At 51.7% G+C, this 24,121-nt stretch overlaps 1 protein-coding gene across 4 annotated transcripts; it reads left to right on the top strand.

Annotated features, from left to right (window-relative positions):
- Nucleotides 1–855: 855 nt before the first annotated feature.
- Nucleotides 856–16,478, top strand: CELF3 (CUGBP Elav-like family member 3). 4 transcript variants are annotated; one of them, XM_057500738.1, is made up of 14 exons: nt 856–904; nt 1,613–1,718; nt 2,935–3,017; nt 8,371–8,419; nt 8,856–8,984; nt 9,126–9,205; nt 10,196–10,339; nt 10,498–10,639; nt 10,888–11,037; nt 11,437–11,502; nt 11,795–11,923; nt 12,191–12,334; nt 13,036–13,172; nt 14,810–16,476. In XM_057500738.1, the coding sequence occupies exons 4-13, from the start codon at nt 8,371–8,373 to the stop codon at nt 13,161–13,163; spliced, it is 1,161 nt and encodes a 386-aa protein (XP_057356721.1). In that variant the 5' UTR covers nt 856–904; nt 1,613–1,718; nt 2,935–3,017; the 3' UTR covers nt 13,164–13,172; nt 14,810–16,476. The 4 variants fall into 4 exon arrangements, with proteins under 4 accessions (XP_057356721.1, XP_036761014.2, XP_036761012.2 ...); XM_036905119.2 differs by lacking the exon at nt 856–904 and having other exon boundaries at nt 939–1,718; nt 8,859–8,984; nt 14,810–16,478; XM_036905117.2 differs by lacking the exon at nt 856–904 and having other exon boundaries at nt 939–1,718; nt 11,798–11,923; nt 14,810–16,477.
- The last annotated feature ends 7,643 nt before the right edge of the window (nt 16,479–24,121 follow it).

Raw genomic sequence — 24,121 nt, 5'->3', positions numbered from 1 at the left:
TCTTGTCAGAAGTTCTTTGCATCAACCGTTTGCTTGAGAAATATTTGTTAAGCGCTACTATGTATGAGCAAGACACTGTGCTAGATACACACTGTGAACAGCAAAATGCTGAATTAAATCGTGTCCTGGTCTTCAAGGAGCTTACAAGCGGGAGCTCTTGCGGGCTCCCTGCCCATGCATTTATACACACAGCACCCTAGAGGGAGAGAAGGGAGTGTCGGCAAATACCAGCAAGATATATTTTTCTTGGAAAATGCACAGTTCTCTTTCTGCACTCAACTCACCCACCTCTCTCCTTCCTGGCTCTCCTTTCCATCTTTCCTCTCTGGGTCCCTTCTGCACTTACCTCAAGGCTCTGCGACCTGATTCCCTTCCCAGCTACACCCCTCTCTTTCCCCCACCCCCAACCTTCCCAACTGTTCCTATGCCATTTACTTTTCCCTGTTTTTTCTCCCTGTCTCCCCACTATCGGTCTCCCCAGATGCTGGCTCCCCTCTTTTTCTCCCCCTCCTCCCCTCTCCTGGGTCTTCTCTTTCAGCACCGGGGACAGCTCCGACCCCCGGAACAATGGACCCCACCTTAGGGCTCCTCTACAAATTCTCCATCTTAGTACCTTGCCCAGCTTGTGATGGGGGAGTAAGATTATCCTCCAGATGGGTTATTATCAACAGGACCAGCTGCTCTTCTGGGGATGGGAAGGGAGTCAGGGAGGAAAGCGACAGAAAGAGGGCGTGGCTCCTGTCTGGATCGTGCGTCCCTCTCCGGGGCAGAGAATTTGTATTCCACCCCTGAGACTGACATCACTGCTGTCGGGGGAAAGGAGGCGGGAGCGGGGAGGGGTGTGTGGAGGGGGGAGGTTTTTGTTGAGGAGAGCGCGGCCGGAGAGCAGAGCTTCGGGACCCAGGTGACCGGGAAAGCAGGCAGCCCCAGCAGCGGGAACAGGGCGGGGGTGGGAGGGGAGCTGAGGGGAGCGCCTGAAGGGGGTAGCGGGGCCAAGGGAGCCCCGCAGCCCTGCCGCCATCAGAGATCAAGCATCTGGCATCAGGGATCTTCGGACCCAGGAGAAGGATCAGCCACAGGGGAGGTGTCCTCCTGGGGAAGCCAACGAGAGCTCCACCCGCCCCGCACCAGGAGTGGCCCCCGCCCCAACCACTGACGCTGCTGGCAACCAGACCAGGCCCCCAGCCCCTAAGCTTCCACCCGATCGCCCCCCTTCAAACCCTTTCCCCCACTTACCAGCACCCCTGCTACCGCCCTAACCGACCAGGTCTGGGCCACACTGACCCCCATCCTGGGATATTTGCCGGGCCTCTGGGAGGGAGATCGTTTGTTTGGGCTATGCCCCCTGGTGGCATGACAGTGTGGGTCTAGACCCCTGACCCCCAGCCCTCAACTCCCTGGGCCTCCTTTGTGTGAAAAACTGCCCCTCTGCTCAGCACTGTGGTTGGGGGCCGACGGGAGAGCCAGCTCCGGCTGGGCCCCGGCCCCCACCACCCGCCTCCTTGCCGGGCAGCTCCCCCTGGCCCTTGGGCCTCTCCCTGCTCCCCTCGGCCCCTCCTCCTGGGCCGTCCCAATGAAGGAGCCGGATGCCATCAAGCTGTTTGTGGGGCAGATTCCGAGGCATCTGGAGGAAAAGGACCTGAAGCCCATCTTTGAACAGTTTGGTCGGATCTTCGAGCTGACTGTCATCAAGGACAAGTACACTGGGCTGCACAAGGGTGAGGGGTCAGACCAGGCTGAAGAGGTGTCCAGGGGTGGGCGGGGAGGCTGGGAGGAGCGGACAGCCAGGCTGGGGGGATGGAGTGGCTGAAAAGGGCCAACATGGAAAGAAAGTGTTCAGGGGTTGGCCAGTGTGTATGGAGGGGCTGGAACTCGCGGAGGGTCAGCATGGACCCCAGATGGCTGGCCAGGAGGGCCTCTTTGCGGGAAGAGTTGTCAAGGGGGCGGCAGACATGTGGGTCCCAGAGATAAGGGGGTGATGTCATGGATGAACTCAAGGAAGATTGGAGGAGCAAGAGAGCTGGTTTGGGAGATAAGGAGCTGGCAGGGGTGTATGTGAGGGGGGGGTGCGCGCGCACGCACAAGCACACAGGAGCACACAAGATTGAGAATCTTAGTAGCCTCAGATGCTATTGGAATGAGGGTCAGGACAGAGGATCAGTTGCTCAACCTGGAAAGAGTGGATATGGGGTGGACAGGGCAGCTCCAGGACTCCAGAGAGGGGCCTGGGACACAGGGTATGAAGGACGGAGATCCGGAAGTGTGCGGATGGAAGTTTAGAGAGCTGGGGGTGAAAGAGGACGTTCCTCCGGCCCGTCCAAAGGCTGGGGGCTAAGCAGGTGCAAGCCCCAGTCAGGATTTGGGCGCACCAGGCGCTGGGGGTCTGAGGGGCCACACTGCCTCCCCCTTCTCCGGCCCAGGGACTTCCGGTGATGGCTCTTCCTTTTCCTCTCTGTTCCGCTCTCCACCTGCCTCCTGTAGAGTTGGAGAGAGATGAAGAAATAGGGAAAATGGAGAGGAGAGGGGTGAGGATGGCCAAGATGGAGGGAAGTGGAGGCAAAGGAGAAAGGGGGGTGAGACCAGCTAAGGAAGAGAAAACCACACCACACACTTGTCTGGGGATCACATGCCCCTTCACCTCCCCCGACACAAAGCCCCAGCTCCCAGCAGCCCAAGCCTGCTCCCCCTTCCATCACCACTATAATTTAAGCCCTCCAGTCCTGGTCTTGGGGTCTCTGCTTGGAGTCACTGGCCCAAAGACTCCCTGGGGAGAATGTCTACCCCCTCCCAGACACCCACCTCCCCAGCAGGCAGAAGGTGCCAAGGGGGGAAGCACCTCCCAGTCCTCAGTCTTGTGGTGGGAAGCTTTTCAGGAAGAGGAGACCGAGGACTCACACCCGCCAACCCGGTCTCTCTGCCCCTGCGCCTCCTCAGGATGTGCCTTCCTGACATACTGTGCCCGCGATTCAGCCCTGAAGGCCCAGAGCGCCCTGCACGAACAGAAGACGCTTCCAGGGGTGAGTCCTGGCCTTTGCAGGGCCAGGGGGCTAAGAAGGGTCTTAGAAGGGGCAGGCCGCTCACCAGCTTCCCAAGACAGGGAGCTCTTTTTCTACCTCCTCACATCACCAGGAAGTCCCCATGTTTCCTTCTAACATCCCTCTTTCTTGCTGCAAATGCATGCATTTCTTCTCACCTGGAGAGAAGGAAAACAGGGATTAGCAGAGTGAATGTCCCCTTTGCAGGGAGCAGATGCTGTCTGTTCCCCACTTCCCGGCTGGCCGGCAAGGAAGGACTTAGCTGGTTGGGAGGCATGGGGACAAGACTTTGGACACCAAGTGTGGGGCACGGTGAACAGAAGGCACCTAGGCGCTCTCCTCTGGCTCCGAGGAGGAAGTCTGGCTGTGAGATGGGAAAGAGGTCACTGCAGCCTGAGATGGGCAGCTAGCTGTTGCCTGCTAGACTGGGATCTCTGGGCTGGCTTCTGAGCCCGGACAGGTTCAGCTGGTGTCTCCCAGGAAAGGCCAGCAGGAATAAGAGCCACAGGGCATCAGGGTGGGGCAGGGCCTGGGTAGGCCCGAGCTGGGAGTACGCTGGAAGGAAAGCAGAGACAGACCACTGTGGAGGGTTAGTCCTGACCTCCTCTCCCCAGCCAGTGTGCCCAGGGAAGGAGGAGTGGCCTCCCTCCTGCAAGGCCAGAGGTCTTGGTCTCTTCTTCTCAGCCAGCCTTGTAGATTGTCCCCGCCCTGCTGGCAACTGAGGACAGGAATAAAGAATGTCAGACTGCCCCCAATCACCCCACCTGGGAGGAAATGATGTGCTATTCCCTTTTGCTGTGTCTGCTCCTGTTGTCCCCCACCCCAGGAGCCCCAGGAAGTACTTCCTGAGAGCTAACCCCCTCCATCCCTTTAGCAAACATTTGCTGAGCGTGGTCTGGATGCTGGAAACACACCTGTCACAGCCTGCACTCCTGCCCCAGTGGGGGGGTTGGAGAGCGAGGCTGATTCTCCGTCTTTCCCTGGGAAGGAAATAAACAAAACAGATGGGGAAAGATGGGGAATCTAGGAAAATTAGGCTGGCTTCAACCACTTCCAACTTCAAACCTTCCATAGGCCTGTGACCCACCCGCTCTGCAGCCCTGAAACCTTGATATGGCTAGAAAAGCAAATCCAAACACCAGCTCCCCATTCCACCCCACTATCTTATCCCAGTTGGTGGCAAGGCAGCTCAGCACAGCCATTGCCCATAGAGTTAGGGATCTGTGCATGTGTGTGAGCAGGCTTGGTCTCCAAGGAGTGTGCGCACAGGCGCACGTGTGTGTGGTGAGGGTGGGTGTGCTGGGGTGAGTGTGTTAATGTGGGTTTATGCAGTGTGTGGGTGGGGTGGGGGTGTGAGTGTGTGTGTGGGGGCATATGTGTCAGTGAGTGTGGTGTGGGGGTGTGATGGGGGTGTACTCTGAGTGTGTACAGGTGTGTGTGGGGGTGTGTGGTGAGTGTGGTGTGTGCAGATGGCTGTGGTATGGGGAGTGTGTGGGGAATGTGGGTTGTGTGGTTGTGTGGGTGTATACATGTATGTGGGTGGGTGTGGGCATGTGTGGGGTGTGGGGGTGGGGATGAGTGTGGTGTGTGTGTGTGGGTGTAGGTGTGTGTGAGCATGCTTGTGGTGGGGTTAGCATGGGTGGGGAGGTGGGGGTGAGAGGTGTGTGTGGGTATGTGGGCTTGTGGATGAGTGGGTGGGGGTGTGTGCATGTGGTGTGTATGAGTGCATGTGGGGGGGCTGTGGGCATGGGGGTGTGTGGGATGTGTTTAGGGTACAGTTTTGTGTGCGCACACACATCCCTAAGAAGTCTGGTTCCCATCACATCACATTGCTACTTTCCCTTCTCTCTCTTCCCTCTGTGGAGGCCCCTCACAAATCAAGTTCCCATGTCCATAGGAGTTGCTCCGTCTTTCTGTTGTCTCCATAGCTCTCAGAGGCCCTGCAGGAGCAGGAGTGGGGCAAGGGAGCAGGCAGAGAGAAGAAGGGAGACTGGAGTGGGGACTCGGGTGAGAGAGACAGTCTGGAGGTGGGCATGGGCCCCGGGGCTGCCTGTGCCAGCTGGGGACACCTGTCCTGCGTCTGTCCCCCTCCAGCTGCCTGTAAGGCTTAAGCAGGGCTCTGTCCTAGGTGTGGAAAGGCGCTGCCTCCCCTTCCTGGGGAAATCAGGCCCGGGTGGGAGGCGAGGGAGAAGGGCACCCCAGTTAATGATTGTCCAGCCCTGCCCCTGAGCTCCAGGTGATGCTGTTCTCCGCTTTGGCCCTTGCCCCAGAGGACAGAATCCAGAGACCTCACAGAGCCTCCAATAGGAAATGAAGGGCTCCAAGGGGGGCCCCTGCTGGGGTCCAGGGCATCCGGGGAGCAGGTAAATGTCTGTGGCCAAGCTCTGCCTAAGCCCAGGTCTTCTCTCTGCCACCTGCCTTCCGGGCAGCATCGTTTCCCTCAGACAGTTGAGTGTGTGAATGTGTATGCAAATGTGTACACAGTGTGCCAGCTCTGTGGGAAGTTCTTCCTATTGTCTAACCTCCAGGCCAGCCTAATGCAGGGTCTTGTTTTAGCCTTCTCTCTTCTCTGTCCATCTTTGCCACCCAGAATCTGGAAAGGGCCATCGCATTAGGGCAATGCTTCAGGCTGAAGAAAGAATGGGGGTTGGGCCTGCAGCTACTGAGCCCCTGTTCCTTTCCTTTCCCCCTGGGAGTTCCTGGAGTGGCTCTGCCAGGCGTCCCTGAATTCTTCCTGCGAGCAGGGGCTGGCCTCCCGGAGGTGGTAATGTGACAGACTCCATCTGCCTGTCCTGGCCTCCCCCCCTCTCCCTGTCAGCCTGCTGTCAGGCTGGGGGATTCTGGCCCCATGGAGAGAACGTGTGTGGTCTGGGACCCCAGGCCCAAGTCTGGAACCGGGAGAAGCAGGGCCCCAGGCCTGTCTCCTCAGGAGAATGAGGTTTTGTGGGAATGATGAGCCTTTGGAAGTGGGGCCTTTGCTATTGGTGAAAAGGATGAGGGCTGTGCAAGTGCCGTGTACAAGTATCCCAGTGACGCGCAGCTGGGGCACGAATAGCCTCCTCTTCTCTGGAAGGCCCTTGGGAGGGCTTGTCACCTGGAGGCTGGCGGAGAGGGGGGAAAGGCCCGGGAGCTGGGCTGCTGGGTAAACAGGGCTCAGCTGGGCCCAGAGGAGCAGGCAGGTGTGCCGGAGCTGAGCTAACAAGGACTGAGCTTCCCACAGGAAGTGCCAAGCCAAGAAAGAAAGGACGGAGCTGGGGCGCTGGGGGCCAGAGAGGGAGTCTAGGCTGTCTAGGAGGGAGTCGGGGGGGCCTCCCATCGCCAAGATCCGTGCTGTGGTCTGTGGGGCTTTGTGTGTGTCCATATCAGTGGCAGATGTTTATCAAGATGCTGTTTTTGTGCCTGGGAGCCTAAGAAGAGAGGGGCGGCATCCTTTCCGGGTCCCAGGGCTCCTGTCCCCGACCAGAATAGCGAATCACACACCTGGCTGTGATTCTGCCTTTCCGGCCAGCTGCTGGGGTGCCTGTGAGGCCCTCTTCGTTGCTTTGGCCAGAGCACAGGAGACAGGGAGAGTAGAGGCCAAGAGCCCTCAGTACCTGACCCCCCGCCCCTTGCTACAAACACACTCTTCTGAGGAGATTGGACCTGGGATGGGATAATCCCAGACTGGCGGAGGATAAAGCTGGAGGATTTGTGTGACTGTCATCCCCTCCCCAACCAGCTGCTCTCAGACCCAGAGGTGGGGGTGGGGCGGAGAAGGTCTGTGGGTTGAGGTGGGGCTTAGATTTGATCCAGGGCTGGGAATACCTCAGGAATAGTCTAGTCAGACTGACTGGCATGGTCTGAAACCTGGGAAAAGAGTCCAGTGTGGGAAGGGGACAGCCATCACTTCTGCCCTTCTGTGTTGTGATGACACATAAGATCTCCAAATGCCCTGCCTTCACAACCAGCTGACCCACCCTGCTGTTTTACAGATGAAGTTGAGGCCCTGAGGAGACAAGTGACTTGTTCAAGGTCACCCAACTAGTGAGAACCCAGGTCTCCGGATGTCCAGGCCAGTGACTTTCCTGAGGGTAGCTTTAGCCCCCCTCAGAGTGTAGATGAATGGTTTCTTTTGTTTACTTATTTATTTTGGTCACTGGAACCAGGATTTCTCCACCATCAGATAAGGCAGATGACCAAGTGTGGCTCCAGTTGCAAAGTCCTCAATAGCAAATATTTTCAGACACTAAATACTGATCCCTCTCCTTCCCCCCAGTTCCTTAGATCACTCCTCACCCTTGGTAAGGAACTCAACCTGCAGGAGTCATTTCCAAGCCCTCTCACCAGTTAAGAACATGGAGAGTGGAACTGGGGAGGTCTGCGTTCCTACAGGACGATGAACAAAGGGACATACTCCAGGGGTGGGGAAGAGGAGAGAGCTCTGGGGGACTTCCTGGTAGCTGGCGAATCAAGCAAGAGCACAGGACAGCAACTCCTCCTTTAGCACCCTCTGGGCCATGAGATCTGGAAGAGGAAGGAAGAAGGGACAGTATGGCCCCTGCAGGGCTTGTTCAGCCCTCCTCCCTCCAGAATCAGGAAGCTCCACTGGGCCCCTCCCCCATGTCCCAGCCCCCATCAAACCCTCCACACCCCAGCATACCCTGTTCCCACCCTCTCCCCACTCCTTCTCTGGGTGAGCTGAGCAGCAGAAATGATGACATCACCATGGTCGCCAGGGCGACAGGACGGATAAATCAGGCTGAGTGGGCGGTTGCCATGGCGTGCATTCTCCCGTTGCCAGGGAGACTGGGCATCTGCTCCCTTTGTGCTGCCCAAGTGCCTTCCCCCTGGGGTCAAGGGGTTTTGGGGGACAAAAAGAGAGGTAGACACACCTCTAGGGGTCAGCAGGAAGTCGGTGCATCTGTGGGAGTCTCCCTCAGTCTAGAGTCTTCCTTGGGGCTGCTTGATGAGGTGGCCTCTGCTGCTCTTGCTTTGTAGAATTGAGGCAGCTCTTGTTAAATAGCCCTTGGCCGGGGCTCTGTCTCCAGATTCGGGTCTTACTGGGAGCCCCCTTCTCCCTCTAATGAGAGCAGCACCTCTCCCTGGCCAAGTTGTCTGGGTCCCCACCTGAGGCTAGAGCATCCTCCTCTACATACTCTCCTTCCACTGCCTCTAAGCCCCTCAGGTCCTAAGCCTAAACAAGCTCCTTCCTTCCCATCAGCAACTCGGAAGGCTGGGGAAGTCACCTGGGCCTAGGGCTTACTCCCTCCAGCCTTTTTGCAGGTCCTGGCTTGAGGAGGGCTTTTGGGGTTTTCAGAGGAGGTCCCCAGCAGTTGCCTTCTCTTTTGTCCTTTAGATGAACAGGCCCATTCAGGTCAAGCCAGCCGACAGCGAGAGTCGAGGAGGTAGGTTCTGTACCTTCGGACTCAGTCCCTCCCCACCAGCCCACAGACCCAGGCCTTAGAGTATCTGAGAGGCAACCTCTCCTGATGAAGAAAGTCTGAGGATTCCAAAGGGTTCCCAGTCAAGGTGGGGAGAGAAGTCATTGTGGCTGGATGATATGATCTGGCCCATTGCAGAGATGGCAAAACTGAGGCCCGAAGTGGAGTGCAATCCTTCAGAACTGGGATGAGCATTCCATGTAATTGTACACCATCCCCCAGCCACCATCCCTTTCACAGTCTAGAACCACTGGTCCCCAGGGTGAGGAGAGTGTCTGGAGTACCAGGGAAGTGCTGAAGGGGAAGGGGCAGGCTTCCTGCCTCTTCCAAGCTGGAATGGGGCTGTGAAAGCAGCCAGGTGGCCCTGAACATGCCCTTCCTCCTGTGCCCTACCCCCCAGAAGACCGGAAGCTCTTTGTGGGGATGCTAGGGAAGCAGCAGACAGATGAGGATGTTAGGAAGATGTTCGAGCCTTTCGGGACCATAGACGAGTGCACTGTGCTCCGAGGACCAGATGGCACCAGCAAAGGTACCCACTATGCACTACCTGTTCCCCACCAGGGACCTCTGACCTCCCTGCCCTTATCCCACTGGTCCTCTGGGCAATGGGGATTGTGGGGCCTTCAAGAGTGGGCACTCACCCTTCCCTCCTCCTTCTCGAACTCTCTAGGCTGTGCCTTTGTGAAGTTCCAGACCCATGCTGAGGCCCAAGCCGCCATCCACACCCTCCACAACAGCCGGACCCTGCCGGTGAGCCTGCTCCCTGGGCCCCACCTGGCCTGCTGCCAGGCCCTAGTGCAGGGGCTGGGGCAGTCCATCCCAGAGAGGGTCTTTAAATTTATTCAAAAGAATTTTCCAGCACAAGAACCAAATTCCTCAGGGACACCTTCCCATTTCAAATACCTTCTCCTCCCTCATGCCCTCTGCCCCTGTCCCATATGCCCTCCCCTCCTCACCTGCCTTCTCTGTCTCTCAGCCCTCTCCTTCGTCTCCCGCCACTTCTCCCACCTTCCCCTCTCTCCCACCCTCACTGGCCAGACATCAGGACACTTGCTTAGAGGCCCGCTGTGCCCTCCACACATTCATGCTGCTGCCCTGCACATTAGCAGCGGGACACCAACCTGCATTGGTGGAGGGCTCCCAGCGGGGCGGCTGGAGAAGGCGGGCCTCCCAGAACTCGAGCTCCTCCAGCAGAGGCTGGGCAAGCACTCAACAGAAGCTTGGCAAAGAGGTACAGCGTCAGATAGGGCACTGCCTTCAGACTCTAGGATTCCACAGAAATCCTGTGAATGTTCCAGCTTGGCCTTTATTTGGTACAGGCTGGTATTAAAATTTGAGGCTGCATTCCCCGAGCACACCATGAGGACTGGGGTGTGAGGCAGGAATCATGGTAAGGGGGTAGGGCAGCTATAAGGCAAGACCAACCCGAGGTAGAACATTTGCTGTGGCCAATCCACCCTGGGGATGACTTCAGCTCAGAGTCCTCACAGAGAAGCCAGGATATCCTTGGCATTCTGGTAGGGCTTTCCCTTTGCAAGCACATGACTTCACATTCCTCAACTTCTTCTAGTCTCATGTGCATCTTGGCACAGGGGGAGGGTGGGATTGAAAGCTCCCCATCCGACAGAGGTGCAGTGATGGCTGTCCTTCAAAGAGGCCAAGCCATGAGCAGTGGGACTGAGGCCAGGTCCTTAGGGCCCCGACTCCATCCCTCTGACTGCATGTGGGGCCTACGCCCAGGGTGCCTCATCCAGCCTGGTGGTGAAGTTTGCTGACACCGAGAAGGAGCGAGGTCTCCGCAGAATGCAGCAGGTGGCGAGCCAGCTAGGCATGTTCAGCCCCATCGCCCTCCAGTTCGGAGCCTACAGCGCCTACACCCAGGCTGTGAGCACTGCCCTGGTGCTGGGTCTGGTCTGCCTCACCTCTCCTGGCCTCCTACGTCCTGTGCCCTCCCTCCCAGAGCAGAGGCCCAGGAGTGGGAGGGGGGCCAGGCTAGGGAAAAGGGGGCTTGGTCCCACTCTCCTCTCCTCTGTTGCCCCCAGCTGATACAGCAGCAGGCAGCGCTGGTGGCAGCGCACAGCGCCTACCTCAGCCCCATGGCCACCATGGCTGCTGTGCAGATGCAGCACATGGCTGCCATCAACGCCAATGGCCTCATCGCCACCCCCATCACCCCCTCCTCAGGTAAGGTCCACGCCAGGCAGGCTGGGCCAGGCATGACTGGGACCAGTCAGGGGAGCTACCACAGGTTGTGGCGGCATGGGGGTGGGGAACAGGCCCTGCTCAGGGAATCTGTGGGGTTGAGAAGGGGCTCAGGGTTTGGAGAGTAGCCTGCTTCCTCCCCTGTGCCCTCAGACTTGCTGACTGGTTCCCTGCATTCGCTTGAGTATGTCTGCTTCTCTCCTCTGCCTCTGCTCCTTTCACCTCCCTAGGAACCAGCACCCCTCCAGCCATCGCTGCCACACCAGTGTCTGCAATCCCTGCTGCCCTGGGTGTCAACGGCTACAGCCCAGTGCCCACCCAGCCTGCTGGGCAGCCTGCCACTGATGCTCTGTATCCCAACGGGGTTCACCCCTACCCAGGTGGGGGTCTCTGCCTACCCATCCCCTTCCCAGCAACTAGCCAAGCCACTGCTCCCCCTGGCAGGAGCCATGGCCCTCCCCAGTCTCTGGGGTTCTAAGGTGCTGTGCCTGCCTGGGAGCCCTGCGCAGAGATGCTCCTTCCCGTCCTCAGCTAGGAAGCTGAGGCTCTCAGAGGCTAAGGGAGCTGTCCAGAGCTGCGTAACCAGTCATAAACTCAAGTCTTGCCAATGTCAGGCTCTCCCCCATCACCACTGCTCTGTGCATTCCTACCCTCTCATTTCACACCCCATGCCCAGATGAGGCTCTCCTCCCCACCTGCCTGGCCTTCACTCAGAAGGGCATGGTGGGGCTCCGGCTGCGCCCCAGCCCCACTCTCACAATGGGTGCTGCTCTTCCCAGCCCAGAGCCCCGCGGCCCCCGTGGACCCCCTGCAGCAGGCCTACGCGGGGATGCAGCACTATACAGGTGAGGAGCCTCAGCCCAGGCCCTGGTCTAGATGGGAGGAACGGCAAGAGGAAAAGAGATGCAGGCTCCCCACCACCCACCCCTCAGGCTTACTGTCAGGCCTTACCTGTGAGGATGCGCAATGAGACCTGGCGGTGCCCCCAGACTCCCAGGCAGCTCCTCTCTGACCACTCCCAGCCCAGTCAGCTCCATAGGCCTGGGCTAGGGGAAGGGAGACAGGACTGGCTGGAAGGGCCTGGGACCAGGGGCATCTCCGGGGCCCCATCGGCTTTCTCTGTTCTCCCCACGGCAGCAGCCTACCCCACAACCTACAGCCTGGTGGCACCTGCGTTCCCGCAGCCTCCTGCCCTGGTCACCCAGCAGCCCCCGCCGGCCCCCCAGCAGCAGCAGCCGCAGCAGCCCCAGCCGCAGCAGCGGGAAGGTGTGCCTGGGCAGGGTCCTGCTGGCAAGGGCCTTCTGGGATAGGGTGCCCTTGTCTGGGGCTCAGGGAATCCCTGTGCCCACTCCAAGCCCAGCTCTGGCCCCCTGTGCAGAAGAAAGCAAGTGGGGTGAGGTGACTGGTGCTCTGGCCCACATTCTGGGAGCTGGGATTGAAGGGTCCTCCCAGGACCTGCTCTCGTGGGGGCCTTGCCCCCTGAGTCTGTCTCCTGGTCACTGAGCTCTCCTTTCTGTCTCTGCTGCCACCCAGGCCCTGATGGCTGCAACATCTTCATCTACCACCTGCCCCAGGAGTTCACTGACTCAGAAATCCTCCAGATGTTTGTCCCCTTTGGCCATGTCATCTCAGCCAAAGTCTTTGTTGACCGGGCTACCAATCAGAGCAAGTGTTTTGGTAAGAATATTATGATCCGAAAGAAAAATATGGCACACTTTTACCAAACTCCAAATGATGACGAGGTCTGATACTTTGAAGGCACTTAGATTGCAGTGGGTCCAGTATTTGAAATCCAGACTGTCCAAGAATCAGAAAGAAAAATTTTTTACATACCTGACATCCCATACCCGCTGCTGCCCAGTCCCATCTCTTCCTTCAGAAAACTACAGCTCCATTTTTCCTCTGTAAGAACTGTTCGTATTTATTCTCTGTGAAGTGTGGGATGGGCCCAGCAGCAGAAATATTTGGTTTTCAAAGGCAGGCTTAGGGAGTTGGGGTTAGGTGCCTTCATGTCTCTGAAAGGCTGCCACAGAGGAGAAGGGGGTGCTCTTGTCCTCCTACTTCAGAAGTCATTTAGGGCTGGAAGTGATATTTTCAAAAGGCAAGTTCAGAGTTATCCAGGCTGAAGAAGGGGCTGCCTCTCAAAGAATGTTGGAAAGAATGTCTCAGTGTGTGTGGGTGGCTGGACTGGATTCATTCGCTCAACCGGCCCATCCACAACTACTTACTGGATGCCTAATGTGTGCCCAGCAGTTTTCCCAGTTTTTGGAATACCTGGAGAAGCAGGGTGGTGCTGGTCAGCCAAAGAGCAGGCCATGGCTTTAAGCACAGGAGGGTGAGGTGGGGCTGAGCCAGGCCTCATGCCACTCTCACCTCAGGCTTTGTGAGTTTTGACAATCCGGCCAGTGCCCAGGCTGCCATCCAAGCCATGAATGGTTTCCAGATTGGCATGAAGCGCCTCAAAGTCCAGCTAAAGCGGCCTAAGGATGCCAACCGGCCCTACTGAGGGCCCCAGGTGGGTCCCCCTCCCATCCTGTGAACTCCCCAGCCTCTGCACCTGGCAGCCAGTGCCCTCACTTGGGCTTCCCACACCCTCTCTCCTACCACCCTTGGGGAGGCCCGCCCCCACCCAGCCCTGTCTCTCTGGGCGCCTGAAGCTGGGATTTGCAGCAGCTCCCTCGGCTGATTCCCAGTCATCCAGGCCATTCTGTCTGTCCCTCCTTGTCTCTCTCTCTCTCTCTCTCACACACACACACACACATACACACCCTGTGACCCCAGAGATAGCCAAGTCTGTACACACCTCTGTCCACTCCTCAGATCTTGCCCAGTACCTGGTCTTGTTTGTCTGGTCAGTGTCCATGTGTCTGTGTGTTTCTCTCTCTTTCTGGTTTTCCTTTGGGCTGGAGTGGAATTAGGGAAGTACAATTTGGCTGGTTTAGGATACTGGTGGGGGTGGGGGTCCTAGAATCTTGGCTCCTGGAGTTTCTGCTCTTCTGGGAACTAGGGATACAGGTCCTCCTGGACGCAGGTGATTTCTCTTATGTAGCAGCAAACCAGTGGGGCACCAGAGCGTGCACAAAACAGACTGGGGGCAGTCCAAGCCCCAGACCTCTCAGGAGCAGCTTTGGTTCAGGTGCAGGAGGCTGGCTGCAAAGCTGGACTGCCTGGGAATTTCACTTAAACAGGTCCCCACACCCATTGCCCACCCCCACCCCACCTCATGGCCACAGAGCGCTGAGCTAAGCTGGTTACTTTTGTGTTGTTTAATCTTTTTTGGACCAAACCTCTGGAAAAACACAACCCAAGAACAATACACACATTTTCTGTTTCTCCCCTTTCCCCTCCAATCCTGGCTGCTTAACTCCCCCCACCTTGGGGGCCCTCCAGCCCAGGGCCCGTGTCAATTGTCGGCTGAAGCCCCCATCCCCGGACCCCTGCTCCGGGCCCCTGTAAGTTGCATGGAACGAGCGTGTTGTCTTTGGAGCCAATTGTTTGTTATTTGGGGAGGGGTCTGAGGAGGGAAGCGCCCCCCAGCCCAGGGTCAGGGCAGGGGCAGCTCGCGGGATGTGCTTGGTCAACAGTGGTTGGTGACTGTAGTCTGTGTTCTGTGTATTTCTCTCTTACTTTCTTTGTTCCTTTCCAAAAAGGACTGAGCACCCCCTTGGGGCTGGGGTGTCTCACTCCATGAGACTCCAGCCCTGGGCCCTACGTTGCCCAGCTCTGCTGTCCCTTTGCCGACACCGCCGTGCTCTTTCTCCGAGTGTCTGCCCAAACACTGTGCCCCTTCCCCTGTCCTCTAGTTCTTACTGCCTGCCTGTTTGCTGTCTCGTCTCTTGGCTTCTCTCCCCCTCTAGTCCCTCTCTATGTATCTACTAGTCTTTCTCTTTCTCAGGGGCTGTTTGAACATTTCCTTCCTAATGTCCTTCGGTTTCTGGTATCACTTTCCCTCTCCCCCAACATCCATCTCCTCCATCCCTGACCCTTGTCGAATGGCTGGGGAGCAGATGGTTCACTTTGGAACCATCTCCCCCTAGGCAGCTCCATCCTGTACCATGTCAGCCATCCAGCTACCTCTGCCCCCAGAGCCTGTGACCTGCACCTGCTGCTGTCTCGCCCACAGTGTCACCGGTGTGTTTCCTTCCTTCACAGGTCTGGAGACAAGAGGAAGGGGCACTTCTCCCTTCCCCATGACTGGCCCCAGCCCTCTCTGCACATCTGCCCAGGCCTTGATTGGGCTCTCGGGCAAAAGCTGCTTCATGGCCCTGGCGGCACAGGACACCAGCCCACTCCTACCACCCCTCCTTTCCTGAGAGGCCTGTTTGCTCCCAGGTGCCCTTTTGGCTTCTGTGAGGGAGCAAGGGACAGGCTTGAAGGCTCTGGAGCATCTGCCTTCTGCTGGAGCTCCTGTGGCAGGCCTTTGCACCGGCCTTCCCCCACAGCCGGCCTGTTCTTCCTCTGTGGCCCTGGAAGGGCAACAGGGGCCTCCGACACGTTCCCCATCACACTATCAACCCCAGCCTCTTCCACACATTAGGGGTATCTCAGAAGGTGGTTCCTCCTCCCCACCACCCTCAGCTAGAGGTAGGATATCCCTGAACCCCGGGCTCCCAGCCCTGAAACTCAACTGCCTCCCCCAAGGGCCCCCTCTAAGGAGGGTGCTGGGGAGCCCTGAAGGCTGCCCTTCTGCCAGTCAGCCACAGAGACCCTCCTCCTTTCATGAGGAAAAGACCTCTCCCAAACCCCTAAAAATGTTTACAGTCTCTGCTGGTCCCCTCCTTGTAAATACCACTACCACCCGTGCGTTATCAAGCCTGGCCTGGCCCGGATGCTGCCATCTCTCTTTCTGGGAGTTTAGACAATGTTTCCCTTGGATTTTTTCTCTCTTGATTTCTCCCTTTGTTTTGGAGGGTAATTGGGTATTTGGGAGGTGGGGGTTGGGGAGGGCTAAAGGGGTTTATTACATGATCATTTTCTTTAGGAAGAGGTTTTAGGAGAAAAAAATGGGGTGGGGGTGGGAGTGGTAAGGGGAGACAGGAGTCAGTTTCAGACACTTCTCTATGCTTAACTTATTTATTTATTGCATTTTACTTTTAAAGAGTTGGTCTTTTCTGTTTAAATAAAGAAAAAAGTTTAAAAGTACCAAATTAGCGTGTTGGAAGGTTGAGGGCACTGGATCATGCATACTGGGGAGGACAAGGGAGGGAAGTAAAGAGTGAAGTTTGGAAGAGAAAACCATCAGGAAGGCCCAGCCAGCCCTTGCCTTGGAGCAGCACTGGGCCTTGATCACAGCTTCATGATCCTCCTCTTAACTGCCCTTTTTTGGGACTTAATTCTGGAATACTCTGTGGAGCTGGGCAAACAGGGAAGCAAGCAGGTCAGCAGGGCTCTCTCCTGTGTCCATCCGTGTCCCCCAGTGTCAATCCAGAGCTCCACTTCTCCCCCACTTGGGCAGCTGAGCTGCCCCTACCCCTGGTCAGTGGGGTACTGGGAGGTAACTGCACCACTACCATTTATTAAGCTTTTGCTCTGTCTGTTATTCTGTTCTAGCCCTTAGAGTACATTTCTTCATCTAACCTCCCAACAGTCCTGTGAGGCAGACATAATTTTACAGTTGGGGAAACAGAGGCTTGCCCGGAGGCATGAACCTGCTAGGGGCTGGCTGCAGGGGCTGAGCCCAGTTTGTTAGACTCAAAGTCCGGGAAGCACTCCTCTCACAGGCTCGGTTACCTGTTCTCTGACCTAAGGCAAAGATCCCATGAAGCGTCAAGCAGGCTGCAGCAATGTCCCCATCAAGCAGAAGACGGACTGCTTCATAAGCACTAAGGTCCCCACGCCCACCCCCGTTCCTAGATCTCTGAGAGCTGCCTTAGGGCTGAGTCCTGGGGCTCACGCAGGGGTGGCCTTTGACTTCGTTGCACGCAGGCAGCTACCCGCTCTTCCACTAGCATTATGTCTCTGCTTATAAACTTGATCACCTTCCAGCCCAGATCTGGCCTCAAGTCAGGGCTGTTCCTACAAAGTACAGAGACGAGTAAATCCCCACAGCTCATATTTCTGCCTCCTCTTAAACTGCCCCAAAGTCAGGATAGTTAAAAAAAAAAAAAAGAGGAGCAACACGTGTAAGTACTATAGAGATGAGGACTGCTTCAGGACAATGTCTCAGAAAAAAAGTCTCTTGGATCGGTAGAGAGAGGAGGGGCCTCACTCAGAAGGAGGACCCAGTCGGGATTCCCAGCCAAGCACAAAGCATCCAAAATCTCAATTAAACAGAGAGCCTTTTGTGTGTGGTGCCGGAGGCGGGGCTAGAGATGGGAAGAAGTGTGTTGAGGACAACAGGACTTGGTGCTGACAGGATTTTTCCCTTGAGCTGTCTCACTGTGGCTTCCTAACAGTTTCTAGGTTAGGACAAAGATAGAAGGTGGGTTTTCGATAAAGCCATCTCCCAGAGTGACTGGGGTGTCCTCCCAGGATGTGGGGTTTGGGAGGAAAGAGGACCAGGAAGTCTCCTTCCAGGCATCTTCCCAGATCTCAGGCAGCCCCTCACATAAACGCTGGAGGTTACATTCATTGTCACTGTTCACTGCTGTCCCCTCTCCCCAGAGGGGAGATTCTTTCCAGAGAAGCAGTGAGAGAAGAAAGTAAGACTGGATGATGGGGATGAAGGAGACACAGAAAAGTCTTTCTGGGGAAACCAAACAACTTTTGGGGAGGGATTCTCCAAGTCCTTTGATGGCAAAGTGCAGGAGCCCATCCGAGGCAGAAACTTGATTCTTGTATAAACCCAGATTTTACAAACATTATATGGGCTTCAAATACAGTAGGAAGGGCATAAAGAGGGGGCAGTTCTGTTAACTACTGAAGTTCATTAATACCTTTTCTGAATAGAAGAGGCCAGCAGAAGCAGGAAATAATGACAATAAGGTCTCCTACCTTCAGACTGCACAAAGTGACACTCAGCACCACTTTCTTTTTCTAAAATAATCACGTTACTGTTCAAATGTTAATGGTAGCATAAAGAGAAGAGAGAAGGAAAATAACTTCTTGAGGCAGAAGAGTGGGGCTGACAGGTTAATAGCAGGGATTGGGAGAAGCCTTCCATCTACAGAAATGAAAACATTTAGAAAACATCCTCAGCCAGGGGGACTATGATGAGAATGTGGCAGGGGAAGGGCTTGGCGGGTGGAGGTAGCCCCAGAGAATACCTTCAGTGATTTCCATCCATCCATATTTTTGGAGATTTGAGATGGACAAATATCATGCTAGGTGTCTCCACTTCCTTTGGGTCACACCATGCAGTAATAGCATCTCCAGCTTCAGGGTCTTTTAATTCTTCTGCTAAAATTTCAAAGCTTTTCACAGCCTAGGCTTCTTGTGATTTGATTGCAAGGGCCCCTCTTTCAGCCTGCTTCCCTGAGTAGCCAGTTACCTTCCTCCTGCTCCTCATAAATGAGGCTTCCCCCTGACCCCCAATATACCATATTCTCTCACCCGCTCTATGAAAATGACTCCCAGCTATCTAACCTGACTTTTCTCCTGCCACCATCTCAGTGGAATCTTCCTCCCTCAGTCTTCCTCACTAGTAAATAGCACCACTATGTACCCACTCAAGCCAAAACTTTGAGTATAACCTTTCTCTCCCATCTCACATCCAAGCCAACTGCAAATCCCTGCTGGCTGTCTCTCCAAAATATATGTTTGGTCTACTCTCCACCTCCACTGCCAACAACACTGCCCAAGTCTGCCCAGCCCCACTGGAGGCCTGCAGTGTCCTCATCTGCCTCTGCTTTCCCCCCTCTCCACCCTCCCTTAAAACCTGTGCTCCATAGAAGGCAGTTAGCTTCTACAAATTCACTCACAGATATTGAATGATGTATGTGCCTCGTTCACCACTGTATCCCCATCACCCTAAACAGTGCCCAGAACATTAAAAGGTGCTCAGCAAATAATTAAGAAAGAACTGCTGGACATCTCCACCTAGATTTCTCACACTTACAGAAATCCTAATAGGTACAAAGCTAAAACACTTTCTCCCCTCAAGTTTTAACTCTTTAATATTTCTATTTTCCAGTCACCTAGACATGAAACTTTGGGACTCTTTTACACCTCTTACATAAATTCAATGTTTTTAAGTCACAAAAGATTTTAGTTTCACAATTCTTCTCACACTCATTTCTCTGCTTTCAGTTATCACTGCCTCCAATTATTTTTTAATACTTCTTAAAAGTAATGTATTATTGATATACAATCTTATGAAGGTTTCACTTGAGCACCACTGTGGTTATTACATTCACTGATATTATCAAGTGCCCCCCACATCCCATTGCAGTCAGTCCATCAGCATAGTAAGATGCTATAAAGTCACTAATTGTCTTCTCTGTGCTATACTGCCTTCCCCGTGATCCCCCACATTATGTGTGCTAATCATAATACCCCTTAATCCACTTCTCCCTCCCTCCCACCTTCCCTCCCCCATCCCTCCCCTTTTCTAACCTCTAGTCCCTTGGAGTCTGTGAGTTTGCTGCTGTTTTGTTCCTTCAGTTTTGGTTCGTTGTTATACTTCACAAATGAGTGAAATAATTTTTCTCTCACGCATTTCTCCACCTGGCTTATTTCACTGAGCATAATACCCTCTGGCTCCATCCATGCTGTTGCAAATGGTAAGATTTGTTTTCTTCTTATGGCTGAATAATATTCCATTGTGTATATGTACCACCTCTTCGTTATCCACTCAACTACTGATGGACAATTAGTTTGCTTCCATTATCTTGGCCATTGTAAATAGTGCTGCGATAAACATAGGGGTGCATATGTCTTTTTGAATCTGTGATCTTGTTTTCTTTGGGTAAATTTCTAGGAGTGGAATTCCTGAGTCAAATGGTATTTCTATTTTTCGTTTTTTGAGGAACCTCCATATTGCTTTCCACAATGGTTGAACTAATTTACATTCCCACCAGCAGTGTAGGAGGGTTTCCCTTTCTCCACATCCTTGCCAGCATTTGTTGTTCCTTGTCTTTTGGATGTTGACCATCCTCATTGGTGTGAGGTGATATCTCATTGTAGTTTTAATTTGCATTTCCCTGATAATTAGTGATGTGGCCATCTGTGCCTGTTGGCCATCTGAATTTCTTCTTTGGAGAAGTGTCTGCTCAAATCCTCTGCCCATTTTTTAATTGGATTATTTGCTTTTTGTTTGTTGAGGTGCGTGAGCTCTTTGTGTATTTTGGATGTCAACCCCTTATTAGATACGTCATTTATGAATATATTCTCCCATACTGTAGGATGCCTTTTTGTTCTACTGATGGTGTCCTTTGCTGTACAGAAGCTTTTTAGTTTGATGAAGTCCCATTTGTTCATTTTGCTTTTGTTTCCCTTGCTCAAGGACATGTATTCAGGAAAAAGTTGTTCATGTTTATATTCAAAAGGTTTTTGCCTATGTTTTCTTCTAAGAGTTTTATGGTTTCATGACTTACTTTCAGGTCTTTGATCCATTTTGAGTTTACTTTTGTGTATGGAGTTAGACAATAATCCAGTTTCATTCTCTTACATGTAGCTGTCCAGTTTTGCCAACACCAGCTGTTGAAGAGGCTGTCATTTTCCCATTGTATATCCATGGCTCCTTTACCATATATTAATTAGCTGAATATGTTTGCGTTTATATCAGGGCTCTCTATTCTGTTCCATTGATCTATGGTTCTGTTCTTGTGCCAGTACCAAATTGTTTTGATTACTGCAGCTTTGTAGTAGAGCTTGAAGTTGGGAAGTGTAACCACCCCCAGCTTTATTCTTCCTTCTCAGGATTGTTTTGGCTATTTGGGGTCTTTTGTGGTTCCATATAAATTTTAGAATGATTTTCTCTAGTTTGTTGAAGAATGCTGCTGGTATTTAGTAGGGATTGCATTGAATCTGTAGATTGCTTTAGGCAGGATGGCCGTTTTGAAAATATTAATTCTTCCTATGCATGAGGACGGGATGTTTTTCCATTTATTGGTGTCTTCTTTCTCTCATGAGTGTCTTGTACTTTTCAGGGTAAAGGTCTTTCACCTCCTTGGTTAAGTTTATTCCTAGGTATTTTATTCTTTATGATGCAATTGTAAATGGAACTGTTTTCCTGATTTCTCTGCTAGTTCATTGTTAATGTATAGGAATGCAACAGATTCCTGTGGATTAATTTTGTATCCTGCAACTTTGCCAAATTTAGTTATTAGTTCTAGTAGTTTTGGTGTGGATTCTTTAGGGTTTTTAATATAGAATATCATGTCATCTGCAAACAGTGACAGTTTAGTTTCTTCCTTATCTATGTGGATGCCTTTTCTTTCTTTGTGTTGTCTGATTGCCATGGCTAGGACCTCCAGAACTATGTTGAATAAAAGTGGGGAGAGTGGGCATCCTTGTCTTGTTCCTGATCTTAAGAGGAAAAGCTTTCCTTTTGTTGGCTGTGGGTTGATTTTATATGGCCTTTATTATGTTGAGGTACTTGCCCTCTATACCCATTTTGCTGAGAGTTTTTATCATGAATGGATGTTCAATTTTGTCAAATGCTTTTTTAGCATCTGTTGGGATTATCATGTGGTTTTTATCCTTTTTATTAATGTGGTGTATGATATTGATTGAGTTATGAATATTGTATCATCCTTGTATCCCTGGAATAAATCCCATTTGGTCATGATGGATGACCTTTTTGATGTATCTTTGAATTTGGTTTGCTAATATTTTGTTGAGTATTTTTGCATCTATGTTCATCAGGGATATTGGTCTGTAATTTTCTTTCTTTGGGGTGTCTTTGCCTGATTTTCATATTAGAGTGATGCTGGATTCATAGAATGAGTTTGGAAGTATTCCCTCCTCTTCTACTTTTTGGAAAACTTTAAGGAGGATGGGTATTAGGTCTTTTCTAAATGTCTGATAAAATTCAGCGGTGAAGTCATGCGGTCGAGGTATTTTGTCCTTAGGTAGTTTTTTGATTACCAATTCAATTTCATTGCTGATAATTGGTCTATTCACATTTTCTGTTTTTTCCTGGGTCAGTCTTAGAAGATTGTATTTGTCTAGAAGTTTCTCCATTTCTTCTAGGTTATCTGTTAGCATATAATTTTTCATAGTATTCTCTAATAATGTCTTATATTTCTGTGATGTCTGTTGTGATTTTTCCTTTCTCATTTCTGATTCTGTTTATGTGTGTAGACTCTCCTTTTTCTTTATAAGTCTGGCTAGGGGTGTAACTATTTTATTTTCCTGAAGAACCAGCTCCTGGTTTTATTATTTCTACTGTTTTATTCTTCTCAATTTAATTTATTTATGCTCTAATCTTTATTATGTCCCTCCTTCTACTGACTTTGGGCCTCATTTGTTCTTCATTTTCTGGTTTCATTAATTGTGAGTTTAGACTATTCATTTGGGATTGTTCTTCTTTCCTGAGGTGGGTCTGTACTGCAATATACTTCCCTCTTAGCACAGTCTTTGTTGCGTCCCACAGATTTTGCAGTAGTGAGTTACTGTTTTCATATCTCCATATATTGCTTGATCTCTGTTTTTACTTGGCCATTGATCCATTGATTATTTAGGAGCATGTTGTTAAGCCTCCATATGTTTGTGGACTTTTTTGTTTTCTTTGAATAACTTATTTCTAGTTTCATACCTTTGTGGTCTGAGAAGCTGGTTGGTACAATTTCAGTCCTTCTGAATTTACTGAGGCTCTTTTTGTATCCTCGTATGTGATCCATTCTGGAAAATGTTCCATATGCACTTGAGAGGAATGTGTATCCTGCTGCTTTTGGGTGGAGTGTTCTGTAGATGTCTGTTAGGTCCATCTGTTCTAGTGTGTTGTTCAGTGCCTCTGTGTCCTTATTTTCTGTCTGGTTGATCTGTCCTTTGGAGTCCTTGGTGTGTTGAAGTCTCCTAAAACGAATGCATTGCATTCTATTTCCCCTTTAATTCTGTTAGTATTTGTTTCACATATGTAGGTACTCCCAAGTTGGGTGTATATATATTTATAATGGTTGTATCCTCTTGTTGGACTGAGCCCTTTATCATTATGTAACGTCCTTCTTTGTCTCATTACTTTGTTTTGAAATATTTTGTTTGATAAAAATACTGCAGCTCCTGTTTTGTTCTCCCTATTATTTGCATGAAATATCTTTTTTCATCCTTTCACTTTTAGTCTGTGTATGTCTTCGGGTTTGAAGTGAGTCTTTTGCAGGCAGCATATAGATGGGTCTTTTTTTTATCCATTATGTAACTTTATGTCTTTTGATTGGTGTATTTAGTCCATTTATATTTAGGGTGATTATCAATAGATATGTACTTAATGCCATTGCAGGCTTTAGATTTGTGGCTACCAAAGGTTCAAGGGCAGCTTCTTTACTATCTAAGTCTAATTTAAGTTGCTTATTATGCTATTTCAAGCACAATCAAAAGGTTCTTTTCTCCCCCTCCCTTTTTCTTCCTCCCCCACTCTTTATACATTAGGTCTCATATTCTGTACTCTTTGTGTATCCCTTGACTGACTTTGTTGATAGTTTATTTAATTTTGCATTTGCTTAGTAATTAACAGGTTTCCTTCCTCTACTGTGGTTTTATTTCCCCTGGTGACATCTATCTAGCCTTCGGAGCATTTTCATCTATAGCAGTCCTTCTAAAATACATTGTATTTTTTTGTGAGAGGTAAATTTCCTCAATTTTTGGTTATATGGAAATTGTTTAATCCCTGCTTCAAATTTAAATGATAATCTTGCCAGGTAGAGTATTCTTGGTTCAAGGCCCTTCTGTTTCATTGCATTAAATATATCATGTCATTCTTTTCTGGCCTGTAAGGTTTCTGCTGAGAAGTCTGATGATAGCCTGATGGGTTTTCCTTTGTAGGTGACCTTTTTTCTCTCTCTGGCTGCCTTTAATACTCTGTTGTTGTCCTTGATCTTTGGCATTTTAATTATTATGTGTCTTGGTGTTGTCTTCCATGGGTCCCTTGTGTGGGGAGATCTGTGCATCTCCGTGGCCTGAGAGACTATTTCCTTCCCCAGAATTGGGAATTTTTCAGCAATTATTTCCTCACAGACACTTTCTATCCCATTTTCTCTCTCTTCATCTTCTGGTATCTCTATAATGTGAATATTGTTCCATTTGGATTGGCCACACAGTTCTCTTAATATTCTTCTATTCCTAGAGATCCTTTCTTCTCTCTGTGCCTCAGCTTCTTTGTATTCCTCTTCTCTAATGTCTATTTCATTTGCCATCTCCTCCACCTCATCTAATCTCCTTTCAAATCCCTCCACTGTATGGTTCACTTCAGATACTGTATTTTCTAAGTTTCTATCTCTTCCTTGAAGTCCTCCCTGAGGTCTTGAATTTCTGTAGTTCCATGAGCATGTTTATCATTATTTTCAAATCTTTATCAGGAAGATTGGTGATTTCAGTTTTACTTAGCCCTCTTTCTGGTGTTTGAGGGATTTGGGTTTGTACCAGGTT

The sequence above is a fragment of the Manis pentadactyla genome, chromosome 4 (genome assembly GCF_030020395.1).
Source record: "Manis pentadactyla isolate mManPen7 chromosome 4, mManPen7.hap1, whole genome shotgun sequence".
NCBI classification, from domain to species: domain Eukaryota; kingdom Metazoa; phylum Chordata; class Mammalia; order Pholidota; family Manidae; genus Manis; species Manis pentadactyla.
This window is presented reverse-complemented; position numbering and strand designations above follow the sequence as displayed.

Excerpts from the sequence above, each read along its gene's own strand:
- CELF3 (XM_036905116.2), top strand. The coding sequence starts at position 1,574 with ATGAAGGAGCCGGATGCCATCAAGCTGTTTGTGGGGCAGATTCCGAGG. Across the intron at positions 10,340-10,497 it reads ACAGCGCCTACACCCAGGCT|CTGATACAGCAGCAGGCAGC; the intron begins GTGAGCACTGCC and ends TGTTGCCCCCAG. Across the intron at positions 10,640-10,887 it reads CCCCATCACCCCCTCCTCAG|GAACCAGCACCCCTCCAGCC; the intron begins GTAAGGTCCACG and ends TCACCTCCCTAG.